General features: G+C 31.7%; 2 protein-coding genes across 4 annotated transcripts in view; one reads left to right on the plus strand and one right to left on the minus strand.

Annotated features, from left to right (window-relative positions):
- Positions 1–719: 719 nt before the first annotated feature.
- LOC139525421 (origin recognition complex subunit 6-like) lies at positions 720–13,024 on the minus strand. Of its 2 annotated transcripts, none has more exons than XM_071320746.1 (7): positions 12,912–13,024; positions 8,480–8,618; positions 5,878–6,041; positions 5,173–5,253; positions 3,427–3,539; positions 2,587–2,655; positions 720–852 (listed from the first exon to the last, which is right to left on the minus strand). In XM_071320746.1, exons 1-7 carry the CDS (start codon positions 12,944–12,946, stop codon positions 731–733), a joined length of 723 nt encoding a protein of 240 aa, XP_071176847.1. In that variant the 5' UTR covers positions 12,947–13,024; the 3' UTR covers positions 720–730. The 2 variants fall into 2 exon arrangements, with proteins under 2 accessions (XP_071176847.1, XP_071176846.1); XM_071320745.1 differs by lacking the exon at positions 12,912–13,024 and adding an exon at positions 12,608–12,738.
- The window catches only part of LOC139525420 (uncharacterized), a 51,261-nt gene continuing 43,541 nt past the window's right edge, over positions 12,737–20,456 (plus strand). For both annotated transcript variants that reach the window (XM_071320743.1, XM_071320744.1), the window contains exons 1-3: positions 12,737–13,110; positions 17,314–17,368; positions 17,940–19,551. In XM_071320743.1, coding sequence (XP_071176844.1) covers positions 17,965–19,551 — 1,587 coding nt within the window. In that variant the 5' untranslated portion in view covers positions 12,737–13,110; positions 17,314–17,368; positions 17,940–17,964. The remainder of the gene's footprint in view (positions 13,111–17,313; positions 17,369–17,939; positions 19,552–20,456) is intronic.

The raw sequence follows: 20,456 nt of genomic DNA on the forward strand, positions 1-20,456 counted from the left end.
TAATCGGCACGGCTTTATCAGATGACAATACTAATACTAAATTTAGGCTTGCGCATAGTTATATACTTTAATTCAGGCAAAGACCCGCGATATCACGAGTGTTCTAGTATGTTATTATATATACAGGTCAACATGATTGAATTTAATGTTTGAAGTATTTAGTTTAAACATCATTTATTCAGATAAATCATCACATAACAAAATAAATATCTCAAGTTCAGTGAAGATTTGTTTCCTAGTAAACAAAGAATACATTTTCAAGGTCAAAATGTTAATTTTTGACATGCTATGCAATAAATATATAAATTTATATGAAATGGTGAAGTGTTAAGAAAATAGAGAATAAAAACGCAATCATTTTGTAATGTATACAGGATGAAATGCTTGAGTTATTTTTGAATAATGGAACATTAACATCAATGATTAAAATGTTTGCTTTGAAATCTGTATTTCTGCACCAAACTAAATATCGAGCAATGCTCCAGTCCTTTACTGAGAGTACTATTGAGCCGAAAGCAAAATATTGGTCTCCATTTGAACATGAAGGACATGTCGAGTTTGGTGGAGTGACTCCTCAACTGTGTCAACAGAAGTGATGGCAACAACTCTCATTGACTCTTTTACACAGGTAATTTAAAAATGCACCTCTCATGGTGTAAAATTCGTGATGTGGCATACTTGTCTATAATACATGATGCAACATAAAGAAATGGATAACACTGTTTTTTTTTCATTTTCCATCTTTAATAGCTATCCTTGCATTTTCTAGAATTTGTTTCTTCCATTGTTCATAGTCAGTTTTTATATTCTGTTCTTCCTCTTCTTTCTGTTTCTTAGGGGTAGACACTTCATCTGAAAAACAGTCAATGACAATGGAACTTGAAATACTTTGATAAAAATTTCATAAATACCCAACAAGAAATGCATATATGAGAGTGCTAACAATGCAATTTTCAATGTTTTTAATATTTCCAAGATGCAAAACACTTTAAATAAAATAAATAGGAAATGTGTCCCTTCTAGTAATTATCGTTATAATGGGACATTAATCAAGAACGATAACAGTGATGCTACCCTAATTCATAATTGACCTGAGTTTTGTGGTAATAAGCATTGTGTATGAGTTTCATAACATAACTCTAGAATGATTAAAGTGACTTCACTAAAATTTAAACTTGATCATTGTTTTGTGGTAACAAGCATTGTGTATAAGATTCATAACACTTGGTTATGGCGAACATGATTGTTACAGAAGGGAAACGAAAAATTGCTTTTTTCCTATGTAAAGCGGCAAAACTCTAAATAAGGTAAAAGTGATGCAACCCAAAAATTTAAACTTTATTTGTGTTTTGAGCTTATAAGCATTATGTATAAGTTTCATAACATTTGGTCGAAGCAGAGTTAAAGAAAGTTGATGAAAATCTGTCCAGAATTTTACATGCTATTTCCATGGAATGTATATTTCTTAGAAGAATAACTCGTTTTTCTTTTTAATTGATTGGCACTGATTTATAAAAAAGTCAAAGACATTGCTGATATAATTAATTTAATATCAATTGTTTCAGGTTTATAATTTAATATATATAACCTTGAATATTAATTTCATAAAAATCTACCAAGAATTGTACAAGTAAGAGTGCTCATAAAGCAGTTTTCAATATAGTTGATTAATCCAAGGGGTAATAACTGTTTTAGATATGTTGATCCCCACTGATTTTTGCATGAGACATTACTTACATGAGAGCACGCACAAGATTTTCATTTGTTTTCTTGAGATATAGGTATTGTAAAACTTTGATATATATTTTTTTTCAATTTGGGAAGAATTGTACATTTGAAAAACCCTAAAATAATGGCATTTTCCATTAAATTAATCTGTCCAATGAGTAAAACTCTTTAAAACGATGATTGGCAGTGATTTAAAAACCTGCCCTAGACATTGGTTATATAGACCTTTGATATAAATTCGATAAAAATCTGAAAAGAATTGTGCATGTGTGCTTACTAATTTGGAGTGTTTGATGCCTAGTATTTCTATGTCTTGTGCAGAATAAACTTTATCAATGTTTTAATGAGGATATTGCAAGATATAAAATACTTCAAATTCAAAAATTATTGTGGACTTTTATGATTGTCATAGTTGACAGATCTACACAAATGTGAGTTAAATTATTGGGATTCTAAGAAATGATGCATAAAATACAAAATATGTACTGTGGATTCATTTATTTTCATGGGTACCAATTTTCGTGGATTAAGAAAAACTTGCATATTCGTGGATATTTAATTTCGTGGTTTTGCTGAAGTCTGCTTACAAACCTATAGAAAAATTATCATTCGATGAATATTTAATTTTGTGGTTTGACTGTGCCCACGAAATCCACGGAAATTGGTATCCAACGAATAATAATGAATCCACAGTTTACAACTTTCACAACAATAAAATCATTGCATTTTATATTGGTTTATGTTTAGTTTATCATGTTAGATATGGAAATATTCAATTTTCAGTGTAGACCAACAGACCAACATGTACACATGTTTTTTTTGGAAGATAATTCAACAATCAAATTATTTCAACCTTACCTTGACTAAGCCTTTCTATATCATCAACAATAGTGTTTTTCTTCTTTTCTTGCACAACTTTCTTGTTCCCTGTAACAAATAAAAATAATGGCCTGCATTACTTGTTTTATACTGTTACAGATATTTTATAATGTCTAAAATCTTGAATAGCTTCATTTAATTCATATACTTGTCTGAATTCATAAGATTTTAGGGCTTAATATGTTTTATAGATACTTCAATCATGTCAATAGAGTATGCTGACCTCCAGATGTCCATTTCCTTGTGTTATGCACTGCAACTTATGAAAATATACCCCATATCTGTACACAAAAAATAAACCCCATAATGATATTATACAGCTAAAATCTCAATAAATTAAAGAAAAGTTTCAGAGGAAAGTCAAACAACATGTATAAAAGGGGACTCTCAAACTATATAAAAGAAGAATGTGTCCATGGCAAACAGATGCCCCCCTTGTAAATATACTATGTCAATGTACTTATTCATAGCTATCAGCAATTTGTTTTCTTTGAAACTTCATGACATTTCTTTTTATTTATTTTGTCATTAGAGATTGCTTGGGTGCTCTTATTGTTCAATAACAAAAAGTAATTTAAATGAGGAGATTAGGAACAGTGTAAGTAACACAAGTTACAATTTGCCAAATTTTTCATTTATAAAGAAACACAACTCTAGAACAATCGAAGTTAGACCAACCAAATGTAAACCTTATCTGTGTTTAATGGTAATAATCATTGAGTATAAGCTTCATAACATTGAGGCAAAGTAAAGTATTTTCACCTTAGATCTGAGAAAGAGGAGATCTTGTATGCACACACAAACTATATCTAATTTTACCAATCAACTTTGTAGCTATTTTTTCCAAATCTGTTGTCAATTTGTCAAATGTTGACCTCTTTATACTGCAAACTTCTATCAGTTTGCTTCTGTCAACTTTCATTTTTAAAACTCTGCAAATTAAATAAAAATAAAATCTATAATAGTTGCACTAATTTTAAGTGTAGTTTTTTTATTATCAAATCAGTTATTTCTAGCATACAGGTTTGGTCCAAGGACACAGTCCTTTGGTTTCGTTGTCTACGAATGTAGTCCCTAGTGTAAACAGTGTATAACTTGCATGTTTTATTTGATACACTTTCCCAAGTTATTTCTTGATATTAAATGCATAAAATATTAAGTAGGGGGATATAATTACATGTTTAAAAAATTTGGGTGGTGAATCTTTATGTAAAGTAGTGATTTGGTCCAGTTCCAAAAGGTCAAATTTTAGCACGTCTGAAGCTGTTAAACTGAATTTTACACCCCCTTAACACAGAATTGTCAATATTTTGAGTTAGAGCTGGTAGAAGTTTCTATAATTTTAATATTATTTGTCTCACTGGTAGTACACTACACTGTAAAATTCTTTTTGAGAAAGAGCAGGTGCGATTTTTTTAATTTGAATTTATTGTCTAAAAGAAATGCACTACGAAATAACTGTGTTCTCGGCTGTTTGTTGCAATGTATTTTGAGTATGTCAGTCCTTTTGGATTATGTAGTATTTTATTAAACACTCCTGCTTTTGGTGGTCATTGTGGCTAAGGAAGTACTTTATGTAGGATATCATAAAACACTCGCAATATCTGATGGTATTTGTTTCTTATGAAGTATTTTATGAATTGAAATGAGAAGATGTGGAATGGATGCCAATGAGACAACTCCGAGACCAAATGACAAAGAAATTAATTAATATACGTTTTTTTTAGGTCAACATATGGACTTCAAAACTGAGCAGAGTCAATTCCACATAGTCAGCTACTGTGGATTCATTAATTTTCATGGGTTCCAATTTTAGTGGATGAAGGAAAACTTGCACGTAAGAGGCCATTTAATTTCATGATTTTGCTGTAGTTTTTTTAGAAGTCTGTAAAATTTGTCATTTGTTGAACATTTAATTTCGTGGTTCACCTGTTCCCAAGAAATCAATAAAGATTGGTATCTAATGAATAATAATGAATCCACAATATATGAAGTATGGAGTATATTATAATACACTCTTTATTTCTGGTGGTTTTTGTTGCTAAAGTATCATTATTATTACATGGTATATTGTTACTCTTGTATTTTTTTTAATTCTAGTTCATTTATATGTTTTAGAGTTAAGTATGAAGTTCCTTTTCATTTAACTTGTACACTTATTTTTTAGGGGCCAGCTGAAAGCCACCTCCAGGTTGGTGGTTTTCCCCACTGTATTGAAGACCCATTGGTGACCTTGGACTGTTTTCCTATTTTTGGTCTGGTTATTGTCTCTTTGACACATTCCCCATATCTGTTCTCAATTCTATATGAATTTCATTGATTTTAGTTTTTCAGTAATCAATTCAATACATTAAAAAAAAATCAATTTCTTTTTCCAAAAACGTCACAAATAAAGAAAATATATTTTTTAAAACAAAATCTCTGTTTAGCTATATAGAATATCACAGCATCTTTTCTATATGTATATAAGCTAATCCTTCCATCAATATTCTCGATTATTTTTTAGTTGTACAACATATGAATATTAAAACATTAAAAGTGATTCTTATTTAAATATTTGTTTACCTGCATGCTGCACAAAGGGAGGACGCCATAAAGAGTGATCCAGAGAAATCCATGTCTGCTCCACTGAAGGACTTTTCATATCTGTAATCATAAAACATATCTTTTAAACCATACTACATATTCTCTAAGGAACCTGCATGGCCCACCTTGATATTCATACATAACTCAAAACTCAATATAAGAATAAATGTTCCACAGTGATTATTTTTAAAGGAGCATTAGCTGTTAAGTTCATATTCACCAATTTGACTAAAATTCTAATATTTCATTTATAACATATAGTCATATTAAAATGATTTAAACCTGCTGCATTTGATTACACCTGTCCAAATTCAGGAACCTGATGTTCAGTGGTTGTCGTTTGTTGATGTCGTTAATAAGTGTTTCTTGTTTCTTGTGGTTTTTTTTAATACAGATTAGACATCCCATTTAAATGGTTTTAAACTAGTCATTTTTGGAGCCCTTTATAGCTGGCTGTTTGGTGTAAGCCAAGGCTCTGTGTTGATGATGGTAGTTTGTCCTATGATTGTTCACTTTTACAAATTGAGACTTGGTTGGTGAGTTGTCTCATTGGCACTCATACAATATCTTCCTTTATCTATTTTAAAAACTTATATCAAAATAACAAAAAGTTCACAAGAAAAAGATAATGAATCTCTGTAGTTCTTTTAAAAAGGGAGATTATAAATAATAAAATGGCCTTACGATTGTAAAACTTGACATGCCAAATCTGAAGCTCCAGTACAACCAAATTTTATTGCCAGATCTCTAATTGTGGTACGTTCTTCTAAGCCTAGCATACTTTCAAGAGTCTTAAGACCATTTCTATAAATCTTTTTATTCACTCCTGATAGTCTCAAGGCTTCACCCTGAAAAAAAATTATATATTTTTTATTATACTGAAGTTTTCTTTACAACTTTGATGTCATTCAATCTGGCTTCATGAGTATTTCTATCAAGGCTACTTAAAACCAAACGATTAAGTTGTTTTTCAGTGTAACAAAGCTGAAATAGAAAAAATCTGGTCGATTACTGGATAGTATTACTGCCCCTTCATTTCCCTTTACCTACCATTATGTATCATTTAAATTGCATTTTTGGTTTTGGACTGTTAAACTTCAGATTATTTCACTGTATAAAATGTTTTGATAAGTAAATTCTTTTTTTCTTAAATAAGCAATTATCAACTACCTGTCTACCTTATTTGGTTTATTCAAACTTGATACTGTACAAAACTTGGTGATAGAAAAATGAAGGATAAGTATAATTATATAAAATGCCCATATGCACATCCTCCATTTCAAACCAAAGACAAATTGTCAGATTAATAACTCTCTTTGCAAAACCTGCCAATTTTTTTTAAATAATGTATTCCCATTTTGAATAAACATGATAAACATGTCAGCTTTTTGCAAATATATGTTACACAAACTTTAATTTAATTGGTTGCAATTGAAGGAAGGGTAATAGGATGGACAATATTTTAGAAAATACTTGTAGATAATCAAATATAGTCAATATAAGGTATTTAATAAACAACCTAACACACTTACATCTGCCAAAGAAACATTACATATTAATCGATCTATCTGAACAAGTACTTATAGATCTGATGCTCACTAATGATAAACAGTCAGGGGCATTACTTAAACTAGTAACTTCTAAAATTACCTATACAAGTACTGTAAATTCAGAAATTATTGCGATGTTTTTATTATTGCGAAAAAATGCAACAGTGTTATAATCGCAATAATTTAAACTCGCATTTTGAAATATTTTATATGAATAAAAAAGGATTTTTCTCAATATCGCAAAGATTTAAATCGCATTTGAGTCTAAAATGACAAAATCGCAATAATAAGTGCACGCAATAATTTCTGAATTTACAGTAATGTTGAAAACGAGGCTATTTTAAATATTACTTAGTAATTTTTCTAAATATTTGTTTTAAAGGTGTCCAATTATCCAGATTTTACTAGCTTTAACAAATTTTCAGTCATCTGGTTATTTTTCCCATGAAATATAAACTCTAATCCTTCTGAAACAATAATTGCCTTTCTGGCGCACTTATCTTTCATATTGCTTCTGGATCAAAGATTGGTCTCTTGAGACTATTAAAATATCATTTTCCTTGAAAATCTTGAAGGAAGACAGATAGAAATAGAAACTTGTGATTTAATTAAGACTGAAAGTTATTTATAATTTGTAACCCAAAACAATTACATATGTGCCTTAAATAAGTGTTTAATTACTGATTATTTCAAAGATGCATAAAATAACTTATTCAAGAAATATTTTTGTCGTTATTCTTAAAGTTACCCTTTACCTCTATTATGTCTATACTCCTCTCAAATTTAATAAATTCTTAATTTTATGAAATAAAATGATGTAAACATTCATGAAAACTACATTAAGTCCATGCTTCTATTGAAATTTAAAATAACTCTATTGAGAAATTTTATAATTTTTAAAAACAAAAAATTACCTATATAAGTAACTAAAAAAAATAACTTGTTTAAGTTACGCCCCTGACTGATAAACATGATAAACATGCTTTGAATCTGATGTACAGTACATAGAAGTTGTCATTTGTTTATATAATTTAAACGTGTTTCACTTTTCTAATATCATGTATATAGATTAGACCATTTGTTTTCCTGATTGAATGGTTTTACACTAGTAATTATGGGGCCATTTACAGCTTTTTGTTTAGTGTGAGCCAAGGCTCAGTGTTGAAAGCCGTACAAATTGTTATTTGTTTGAGATTTGTCTCATTAGCACTCACACCACATCTTCCTATATCTATCTACATATTTTACAAGCAGAAAATTTAAGAGCAATGACAACTTATATATATTTAGGAAGCTATGATTTGTAATTCCTGAGAAGAAATCAACAGAAATTTTATGGGACAGACCAAAATATAGATGGACAGACAGGGGTAAAACAGTTCCTTCTCTAGAAGCAGATAATTATATAATCAAAAGTACAATTACTACATAAGTAAACAAGTAAAATAAATGTGGAGATATTTATAGATTATCAATGGCTTTTTAAACAAGAGTGCATTTTTCACCCGCAATCTCATCAACTACCCATAGATGAAATGTGGCCAAGAAATAGTGGAGTTTGAATGACCATTTATAATCTTTTAACAGTGTTTTTCGAAACAAGGTAGGCCAATTTACTAATGACAACTTACAATTTCTTTTTTAAACGACTGAGAAAAACTCATATCACTCCTGTAGGATGATTTGAAAAATTATCACCAAAAAAATCAAAACAAAGTTTTAGGGATAAAATTTACTTTATTTACTGGTTGACCTGAACCAGTAGCTGCTAAGTCTATACACATCACTACACAACATGATCCTGTTAGATTGAGAGCAGTTAAACTTTGGCTACCAACTCTAATATCAACCAGCTGTAACAACTCTTCTGCTTTTCTGTAATATAAAGGGTTTTCATTTCATGTTAGTTTGAATTTTAATCATCCTAATAGGTAGATGAAGTAAACTCGAGGCTCTATTTAAGAGACTGTGTCTCCAACCTGCATCTTTAACAATAGCCATATATTGACAAAAATCATCATGAAAGGGAAATAACTCTCTAATGTCAGTTCACTCATTCGGTTATCAGTAAATTGTAATGTCAATTTACAAATGATATTTACCTTCCCATTTATTCATGCATTTGTAAATATGTTTGTACATGCGGCCCGAGACCACAATTAATTTCTCTATCATTTCTTTATAACGTTTTGTCACATTTAAAAAAATTTAACTGTTCTTTTTGTCTAATTTTTTGTGTGTGTAATGTACAGTACAAGTCCAAAGATATATGCAATTTTCAGAAAAATTGCATCATTACATCATACAAATTTGGCCAATACACATCCCTACCCCTATAGGCAAGTCAAGAGATGTTCCGAAAAGTGTAAATATAACCTTTTTGCACCTGGCCTAATCACTCTTTCCTTATTGAAATCAGTTAAAATAAAACATCCAAAAGTTTATTTCAGCTCTCTTCTTTCATTTCCACCCCAGAAAAGCTAAGAAATGAATGAGAAAGGGAAAGAAAAAAAATAAAGAAGAAATACACCATAACTAAAGGGAACTATATTCGTGAACAACGAAAAGAAGGGTCATTAATTGTGGTCTTGGGCCTATTAGGGGCCAAAAACTTGACCAATTCCAATAAAACTTGGCATGATTTAAGCTTAGTGTATTATGAGTCAGTTTACAAAGTTTCAAAGCCATGTGATATATATTATAGAAAATGTGGCATTTTTTATATCTCAACTTTGGTTGCTAAATTGTGACGTTGAAATAGAAAAATTTCAACTTTCAAATTTTGGCTTCAAAAATCCCCCCAAAACACCAAATTGCACTTTTTTATGTCTCAATGTATAAGATATTATCTATTCAAAGTAAATGATAGCATACTTAATGTATGAGACTTATAAAAAATTGACAAAAGTTAATTTTATATGTGCCTATGCCAAAAAATAGAGGTTTTCAAATGAAGCGAGGCCTTATATGAAATGTAATATTTTCCACTTACAACAATTTTCTGAAGTTTTTAAGTTAAAACAAAACATTTAACATATCATAAATGTTCTTTTCATGTAAATATAAGTTTCAAATAGCATAACACATGAGTTTTACATGGTCTTAAGCAATGTCAAGCTTAAAACAACAAGTTGTCAATTTAGGCTGTTCTCTATATTTCCATATTTAATTGCATATAAATGATATTGGAGATGGAAATATGCTTCTTTTTGCCCAAATCCTTGCTGAGATATGATCAAATATGAAGCCTGGATGTAACAAGACTTGCTTTTAACTATATATGTAGACAGTATGGTCTGATGCAAGGTTTTTTCAATTTTCTGTTTAAAACCTGCTTGAAATTTCAGTCTTGAAATGCCAATATTTTAACCACCAGCCATCCAACAGAAGAAAATAAAGGTATTCTGTGAAACAGACAAGTTTAAACAACCAGTAATAAGTGCTTTGGATATAGATTCAGTGCAGTTTGTTTAAAGAAATACAATTTTTAAGTGCATAGAACTTCATATTTCACTTGCTTCGTACGAACCACTAGACCTAGACTATTAAAACAGTCCAATTTGTACTCTTTTTATGCTTTTATCCACTTTTCTTTGTGTTCAGAGTTCACAAATGAGTAAAACACATGAAATAAATACCACAAACACAAATAGATATCAGAAAAAAAATGTCAGAGAAAAATTAAGGATGCTGCTTTTGCAAAATTATTGAAAAAAGTGAAAAAGCTACTTTTGGGGCATATCAGCTGAAAAGTGACTTTTTTTACAAATTTCTATCAAATAAAAGTGGAAATCATTTCTTCTCATATAGTTTGACAAATAAATACCAATAGATCATTCAGAGAAGTTGTCAAAGTATAATTTCAAAATTTGCTGAAATGCACCTCTTAGGCCCGAGACCACAATTAATTTCTCTATCATTTCTTTATAACGTTTTGTCGCATTTAAAAAAATTTAACTGTTCTTTTTGTCTAATTTTTTGTGTGTGTAATGTACAGTACAAGTCCAAAGATATATGCAATTTTCAGAAAAATTGCATCATTACATCATACAAATTTGGCCAATACACATCCCTACCCCTATAGGCAAGTCAAGAGATGTTCCGAAAAGTGTAAATATAACCTTTTTGCACCTGGCCTAATCACTCTTTCCTTATTGAAATCAGTTAAAATAAAACATCCAAAAGTTTATTTCAGCTCTCTTCTTTCATTTCCACCCCAGAAAAGCTAAGAAATGAATGAGAAAGGGAAAGAAAAAAAATAAAGAAGAAATACACTATAACTAAAGGGAACTATATTCGTGAACAACGAAAAGAAGGGTCATTAATTGTGGTCTTGGGCCATGCATTATATCTTATTTGTTATATTGTTGTACTATCATGCCTTATGTGAGGCCTTTAGTGAAATAAAATGTTTCAATGTTTCAGTAAAAAATGCAAATCACTTGGGTAGAAATGTCTGTGGAAACATAACACAGAAATGTCTGTGGCAACATAACACTGAAAGGCTGTCAATGTCGGAAGAGTATAGTTTTATTGTATAGTTTATGTTTTATAATAGTCTATTTTCATATGACTGACTTTTGACTCCTGGTAAAAAAACGGGTTCTTTTATTTTTTGAAAGGTTACCTACTCTGTTTTATTAAATGATATTCATGAGCAAATCAGCCCTAATACGGATAAATTGGCCTATGCAATACAGATGACGTCCACTGCCAATATAAAATTCAAAAGTTGATATTGCTTTTCGAACAGAACCAATATGGAAAAACAGGACCAATACTGAAAAAGCCCAGGAAAAAAGCTATATTAGCCCATGGGCTAATACGGGACGTTATAGTAGTCTCAGTTTAAATACATATGCTGGTGGACACAATTTATCATGGAGGACAATATCAAATCCTATGTACACCCACATACAGGTTTATAACACTTTCATTATTTGTTCAATCTACTACAACTAAGAGTTGTTTAACGACTTTGACAACAAAGGAGGGTGTGGTATGTACAGTTGTCAATATTACATAGTCATTATGAATATATATTTATGATTGAATAATACTGAAATTAATGATATATGTGTGTTCCTTATAGAGGAAGCTCATACGAAGTGTGACAGGATTGCTTCCCTTAGAAAAACCTAGTAGCTACTTAGTCAGCCGTAAGCAGTTGAACTAAGGAAGTACTTCTTTAGCTCAGTCGGTTAGCGCGCTGCCTTGAGACACAGAGGTCCCAGGTTCCAGTCCCGGTGGAGACAAGCAATTTTGTAATGAAATTCATGCTCTCCGGTTACATTGGTGCCCAACAATAATAACCCAGGGTTAGAAGAATTACCTAGTCAGGTAAAAATATAAATATAAAAAAATGAAAATATCATCATTATAGAGTATAATGACTCTTGAGGTGGGGGAAGTGTGACGGGATTGCTTCCCTTAGGAAAACTTAGTAGCTACTTAGTCAACCCTAAGCTATGCATGTAAGCGGTTGAGCTTAAGGAAATACTTCTTTAGCTCAGTCGGTTAGCGCGCTGCCTTGAGACACAGAGGTCCCGGGTTCCAGTCCCAGTGGAGACAAGCAATTTTGTAATGAAATTCATGCTCTCCGGTTACAGAAGAAAAGACACATATGTCAACCCACTTTAGAATAGAATAGAATATTTACCAACATATATAACATATGCAATACACAGACAATAGATATGTAACGATGCAATAAAAAATAAAATAATAAACTACAGAAAATACACAACAAAATAGTACTATTAGTAGCAATGGGCGGGGGGGGGGGGGGGGGCATTATTATTAAATGTCAACATGACTATCTAATGCGTATTCATGAGCTGTCAAAGTGAAGTGATGTTTATTACCTTATAATAGATTGGGAAGTTACACCTAGATTTTGAGCTACACTTCTAACAGCATTTTTGCTCATGATTATTTTGGAATGGATATACAGCTGATTGTTATTTGCTAAATATACATTTCCCGCCTTTTTTGTATAAATGTAAAAATATCCCGGTAATATTTCCGGATAAGACAATGACTGGTGTAATTTTAAAGCTGAAAACTCATTTATTTTTAACATTTATCCAATGTAGGTAAAGGGGAAAAGATTAATTAGTAGTGTTATGTTGTGCTTCTTAAACATGTGTAATGAGATACATGATTTACAAACGAAAATAAAAGTCACAGAACAACGCAGTCATTTGTTTTCGAAAAGTCGAAAGTGAAAGAAGAAGTTGGTTTTTCAAAAACAACAACAAACTTTCAAAATGACGAAAAGCAGGAGCGGTTTCACATTACAGAACAATTATTTGTCAACGTGATAGAAGAGAATTAACAATTGCTAAATCTTGAATAATCAAAAATGGTAAGAATTTGTAGACATTTTACTGTTCAAATTATTTATATGTTTATCATCGTGTAATGTGTTTTCGTACTAATAACAATTTTCACTGCTTACAGTTTTCACTGTTGAGTTTTTATTCCGGTGTTTACTCAAATTTAAAAAGCATGTCCTGTAGATTGATTTAAGGTATCTAGATTTTTTTTCAATGCTTACTACGATTATTTACTGTTTCCGATTACTTTGCGATTTTTGTATGTCAAAAAAACGGCGTCATATGCGTATGAAATAAAAATTGGATCAGTACACGGACAGGAAATGACTACAAAATCCGGAAATTAATATTTTCTAAAGTCGTGGTTCTAATGATTGCTCGAATCATAAAAAAAGTAAATAAATACTTTTCAGTACTAAAAATTATCAGTAAATAGTTTTAGGTTGGTAAATTGTGTGCTGAAATTTTAAGATTTTGATTAATTTCAGATTGGCACCTGGTTTGTACAAAATACATTATTTTTTCTAAAATAAAATGCAGTTTTCAAAATTTAGGATTAAATATAAAAAGTCAAGACTGTTTCATCTTCATGAATCAAGGAATTATACAAAAAAATTATAAATGAAATATTGAATAATTAGATTTTGAACAACCATTTTATATAAGAACCCTACTAATTTTAACTCGCTGGTTTGTAATTAAAACGGCCCAAAAAACACATGACAGTCATATGTCTTGAAGATCCGGTATCTTACTTGCAAAAAACATATCTGGACTTTATTTTAACCCTTCAGAATTTTTTTCTATAGCTATTCTAGTGATGCATATTTTTGACATTAAATAAAAATGGCTAAATAGGTCCGTTTTATTTAATTTGTTCTAACGTCTTTAAAAAGCGACGTTGAATATGTTTTAAATATGTCAAGTTGTAGTGGTGTTGTTGTTCTAAATATAGAAACCGAAAAACACGCCACAATGTACGCGTATGCAGCCGAAACCGACGAAATGTGGTTGATACGAAAACATATGACATACGAAAACATATGACACGACGATACATGATGATAAATTGATATTTGCAGAGAAAATTTCGAATCTGTAATTTTTATTCCTCATTCAAAGGAGGAACAAAATAGAAAATCACAAGTAAAACAAAAATTGGGCAATGGAAAACCCATTTAAACACCATAACCATGATAACAGTTCTACCAACTTTTCATGATTCCCATGAGATTTGGCCTATTAAAATTGTAAAGATCAAAGAGAAAAAACAATAGGTTAAAGGAAAATGCAGGCAAGTAAGTGCTAAAATGTTTGAATTTCATGCTTAATGTGTGAGACCTGGCAGCCCTGCAATTAATTATTAAAATAAAGACACTCAAGAGTCATGACAGTCTTCAATCTTTGTTGTGATGACAGAGTTATATATAATCTCTCTTGTAAAATTATTATCACCAATGTAGTTTCTCCTTTGTACTTAGATATTGTAGGTAACGCTTTAGAAATATTAAAGAAGCAATGTATGAAGTGAAAAAAAGAAAAAAAGGATTAATTGGGTAATTGATATGACATGAAAAATTGAAATATAATAACATTGTGTACTCCGCTAATAGTTGAGTGATATTTTCTGCATTTGGCAATTGATTGTTAATAATTTGTCTAAATCTGTTGGAATTTGTCCTGTTATGAAGAAGATTTGATGAAATAATTTGTCTCTGGCATCTGAATACAGATCATCACATTCAAAAAGGTAGTGTTGTACATTTTCTTTTAGTTTGCAGTGATCACAGGTTTCCGAGTTGATGTGCTGGTTTATTATACTAAGTAGAGGGGCATTATGTTTTCTGGTCTGTGCGTCCGTGTGTCTGTTCAGTCATTCATCTGTCCTGCTTCAGGTTAAAGTGTATGTTCGAGGTAGTTTTTGATGAAGTTGAAGTCCAATCAACCTGAAACTTAGTATACATGTTCATTATGATATGATCTTCCTAATTTTAATGCTAAATTAGATTTATGACCCCAATTTCACGGTCCACTGAACATAGAAAATTATAGTGTGAGTGGGGCATCTGTGTACTGGGGACACATTCTTGTTTGTAACTGAATTTCTAGCTGCTTTTTTACATCTTGTTTTGTAAATACTATGTCATCAACTGCTAGTGTTTCTGCTTCTGTAGCAGCTTCTTTTGCCCGGGAGTCTGCAGTATCATTTCCTTTTATGTTGGCATGTCCTGGTTTCCAGTTTAAGTTTTTTTAAATTCCATGTTCGTTTAAATTTTTTATTTTCCCTTTGATTTCATTAATGGTTTTATGATAGCTGTCACTTTTCCAATCAAAAGTTAAGATACCTAATGCGGTTTGACTGTCCGAAAATAAAGTTAAAGTATCAATTTGCGCTTTTGAAAAAGATTCTATGTAATCCAGTACAATTTTTATTGCTACATGTATAAGTTCAGCTAGCAAAATTGATCCTTTGTTCAATGAGAGACAGGTCTTTTTAATTTTTCTTCTTGATCATTGATGTAAATTATAGCTCCTGCACCGCAAACATGACCCATCTGTAAAAGCGACTGCTGTGTTTGGTGTTTGAGATTTGAGTTGTTCAGAGATAATTTGTTTCTCTCCTCTATTTGGGCTGTTGTTCTTGATTTTGAGCTGCCTATGTTACGCCAGTAGTCAGGGGCTCTAATGACTGATACTAGACCTTGGTATTCATACTGCGGTTCTATCTTGTTTATATCAGTCAATTCTGTATCTCTCAGTCTCATGTCTTCTGTTTGTTGAAACATTTTTCCTAATGGTGATATAATTTTTCTGGATTTTCCTCCTCTTTCCAAATTTCAAATTTTCTTTTAATTAGGACATTATTACTGCATGAATTAATTTTTCCTAACTCTCTGATGGCCATTTCCTCTCTTCTTAAATCTATTGGTAATGTTCCACTAAGTACTTCTAATGCTTCAAGGGATGATTGAGATGGTAGATCTAAACACAATGCTAACCCTTTTCTTTGTATTTCATTTAATTTGTCAAGATGACTTGAAGTGCTGGATTGCCAAATGCTGCTAGCATAATTACAAATTGAACATACTAAGCTGTCAAGTGTCTTAGTTGGTACTAATGCTATTCCTTTGATTTCTCTTATGACAGTGGCTATTTTGCTGGCTCCAGTAATATAGCCTCTTTAACATGTTTAATATTATTAGGTGCTATTTTACCAGCTGTGGCATAACTTCCTCAGTGCTTTTTACAGGCTCCAGCAAAATCAGTCAGCTGTATAAAGTCATGCTATTTTGCGGACCTGTTTTATTTAAGATTTTTCTGAATTCAGGCTATATTCTAAATTGTTATATTGAAACTGAAGTCAGCTGTTTATGACAGTCTGCTGATAGAGGAGGAACCTAGAAACCTGCCCTGAATGGTTTCAAGTTCATGTGTAGACAAACTAATGACTATAAAATTAATTAAGAAATATGATCAAAAATCTATACCATTTTTTCAGAATTCAATAAATTTTAGAAAATGGTATAGAATTTCTCAGAAATCATTAACAATACTGATTTGACTGTCATTACAAAGATTTATTTTTATGATTGGGATTTTCCAAATGACATTTTTTTCTGAAAATTCAAAATTGAAACTAGAAGTACATTAACATATTTATTACTTCCTGAATTTGACTTGTAGTACATAAATAGTAGGCTTCTTTATACTTCTTTTTTCATAACTATAAAGATATATTTAACATTATTAACTATTGGATAATCAAAAGTCAGTCTAGTATTCCAATCAACATGTCCAAGGAGTGGAATAAAGGATAATTTAAAGTCAAGCTTTCCATTTTGATTTTATTTCTAAGAAATCAATATTGAAAGTTGAAGTGCACTAAGTACTTCCCTAAAACATAAATGCAGTACAAATGATTGAGATAGTAGATTATGTCATATTTTATCAATAGGAAAAGTCCAGTTTAGATTAAATAAGCCTTTCCTTAAGTCAATATTGAAAGTAGAATTACACTACTTCCTTGAAGCATATAATAATAAATTTGCTGCTTAATAAGAACTTAACAAGTAGTTAATTGTTTCATTTATTTTTCAAGGAGTGAAAGTCTGATAAAGATTAACCTCCTTCTTACTCATGTTACTTCTTATGTCAATTATAAAATAACAAGTCAATTTTACTTCATATAGTTCTATTGTGATAAACATGATAAATGCATTTTTTTATTTCAGATGTGGTTTGAGGAAATTTTTTAAGTTGTGAGTTATTTTAATCAGTTTCAAAAAGGTAAGAATACCATACATATATGTTAAGTTACTTTTGTGTTGGGTTTTGTTTGTGGTTTATGCATTTGTTAAGGCAGTTTAAAATTTGATGTGTTCTTTGTTCTTGTTTTATGACCTTGTACAGTCATGACAGTGCATTTGAATATATATGTGAAACATTTGTGTACTGTATGGTAAATTTTGCGAAATAATTTCTACTACTAAAGATAGTGAAATGTTTAATACACGTAGTATCCATAAACTATAAAAAGCAAAAATGATCAGCAATACAAGATTTAGATAACTGCTTTATAATAAAGCTCCTTGAAATTTATTTCACTTAAAATAATGTTGATTTTAATCCATTTTTGTGTTTGGTTTATTTTGTTGAAAATTTTATTTAATAATTGTTTAATCAATCCTACAGAAACTTTAAACATAAAAAATAATCAGCAATACAAAATCTATAAATTTTTGAAAATATTTTTTTAATTTTTTTTAAAGTTGTCTTATTTGCCATCATACCATATTGTAAATGCTGTTAGTGGTCTTTTTTCATCAAGAATCTTTTAGAGTCAGTAATTATTTTTCAGGTAGCAATATCATCCAAGCTTAACAATGCCTGGTGTGCAACCGGAAACTGAAAAGAAGAGGAAGGCTCTAAAAAAAGACCTTCATAAAGTATTGGCAGAATCCCCTGGTGGGATCATTAAAGAATATGTGTGGCCTCGTCTTTCAGCAAGTTCGGAACTAAAATTGACAAACTCTGAGTTCAGAGTGGGGTCAATGGATGATATTTTCTTATTGTTTAGGGATATGGTCCATTCAGAAAAACGAGATGGCAGGATATATATTTGTCTTAATCAACATGTATCACCAGCAGGCAGCAAACCTTTACAACAAAATGCAGGGAAATATGTTGCACCAGCAAATAGACATAATTACTCACGAAATCCAGTTCAGGCTCCTGTTTTATTGCCTCTTAACCCATTCTCAATGCCAGCTCCATTAACACAAGCTGTTAACAAGAAATCAAACAAGCTTGATGAGGGGGGATGGCCAGTATTAGGAACTCCAGCACCACCCAAAACAAGGAAACAACAAGAGACAAAATCTACAAATGAGTCGTCGCATAAATCAGGTCCTGCCTATCATGTCTATGCTCAATCTAGTCAGGGACTGTCACATCCACATTCTGTAAATAAAAACAAGCATTCAAACATTGAATATGATGATGGTGATGATGATGATGAATATGATACAGAATCAATTGGAACTGCGAGTGATTACCAATCATCAGAAAATGATTACTCAACAGACAGGAGGTCAAGTCAGCACTGTGACACCTCAACACCACTTCAATTGCATAGGTCAAATCAGCATGGCGACACGGCTTCACCAGTTCAATCGCTTATATATAGCAGGTCAAATCAGCACAGTGACACCTCAACACCAACTCGATCACTTGGCTCAAATCAGCATGTAGACACCTCCACGCCAGTTCAATCCCATAGGTCAAATCAGAAAGGTGAAACAACAAAACCATCCCAATCACTTTGTAACCCTACTACACCATTAGATGCAAAGAATTTCAAAGATAAAGAAATGAATATAAAACCTTTTCGATTGGTGGCAAATAGTAAAGGACTACTACCAATTAAGCAGCTTGAAACTTGTGCCCAAGAATGTATAGAATTATTAGCAGAGTCTAATAACTATGTATCGCAGGAGAGAATTCAAGCGTTACTGCTGCAGAGATGTAATATACCAAGTTTACAAGTGTTGGGACTTCGTAGAATTGATGAACTCAGTTGTGTTAAAGAACACAATCGAGCAATTGCAAGAGTGAATGCATATGTGCAAGCTTTTCTCAAAGTAAGATCTATTTGTACATTGCATGAACTGAAGTATTGCTTGAGAGAATGTGACCCTCAGAAAACTGATTTTAATAACTTGAACTTGGGACCAATGCAGCGGCTTCCAATCATATATGAATACTTTAAATTCCCTACTGATATGGAAGAAATTCCAGTGATTACAACAGTAGATATATTGGAACATTTGAGGAACTACTTAACACAGAATAGTAAATGGAGTGAAAAAGTAGACTTAACACAGTTTATGGAATACCTTGTTCCTCAGTATGAAGCAGATAATGCCTATCAGCTTGGGATCAGAATAAGTAGTGTGGCATTGGCAATACAGGTTTGTAACTTATCATATGATCAGTGGCGGATCCAGGGGGTGGTCCCACGGCGCACCGGACCACCCCCATGACGAACCTCAATTTTTTTTAAAGTGTCTATTTTTTCAATAACAAGCTAATTAATAAATTAACACTTAAGATTAATCCTTTCATTGCACTAATTGGTTATGGATTACCTGGATACCCGGAGATGTCACAATGATAGAATACGGATCAATGCGTTTCACCTGTATACATGTAATTAAATTGTCAAAACAGCTCGTCAGTATGAAGATTGATTGATTGTTGGTTGCTTAACGTCTAGTGGCAAATATTTCATGCATATTCAGGACGAGAACAAGTTCACAAAAAATACAATAGGTAGGTGGATACGATAGAGGCCATCTGGGATGATGGTCGGGGGAATTTGGACTGCCACTGGAAAATGAGGGTATATTGGATAGGGACAGAAATTTTGCCTTGCAACAGGCCACCTACGGACCCCTCAAAGAGTTTTTGCAAGGGTTCTTGACGTGCAAAGAGCGTGGCACTCTCTTTACACGAGGCATCGGATTTAACGTCCCCCTTCTGACCGGACGTGACTGCGAACTTGATACATCCCGCACAGCCAAACGGACGTCCCACTTCGGCAAGCGTTTTACTGCCGGTCGGGAGAAGAACAAGTGACCATATTTCTATACCCCAGTCACCCTAGGGGTTTCAATATGAAGAAGTTGACTTCTTATTTTGAAAGGTAAATACAAATTGACTGTCAATTCTTTCAAAACCAGAAACTGTAGCCGGTACTCTGAAAGAATGTTGCAAAACAAACTTTCCAAATATTTCTGTTATCTTAAAAATCATAGCTACCATGGGGGTGACGAGTTGCGAATGTGAGCGATCCAACAGTGAGTTATCACTTTTA

Source organism: Mytilus edulis, chromosome 5 (genome assembly GCF_963676685.1).
Source record: "Mytilus edulis chromosome 5, xbMytEdul2.2, whole genome shotgun sequence".
NCBI classification, from domain to species: domain Eukaryota; kingdom Metazoa; phylum Mollusca; class Bivalvia; order Mytilida; family Mytilidae; genus Mytilus; species Mytilus edulis.

What these genes read in the sequence shown, in the direction of transcription:
- LOC139525421 (XM_071320745.1), bottom strand. Translation starts at nt 12,672, where the DNA reads ATGAGCAAAAATGCTGTTAGAAGTGTAGCTCAAAATCTAGGTGTAACT. An exon ending in ACTTCCCAATCTATTATAAG is followed by an intron (nt 8,619 to 12,607) that starts GTAATAAACATC and finishes TTTATATTACAG; the next exon opens with AAAAGCAGAAGAGTTGTTAC. An exon ending in AATAGCTACAAAGTTGATTG is followed by an intron (nt 2,656 to 3,426) that starts GTAAAATTAGAT and finishes TATTTGTTACAG; the next exon opens with GGAACAAGAAAGTTGTGCAA.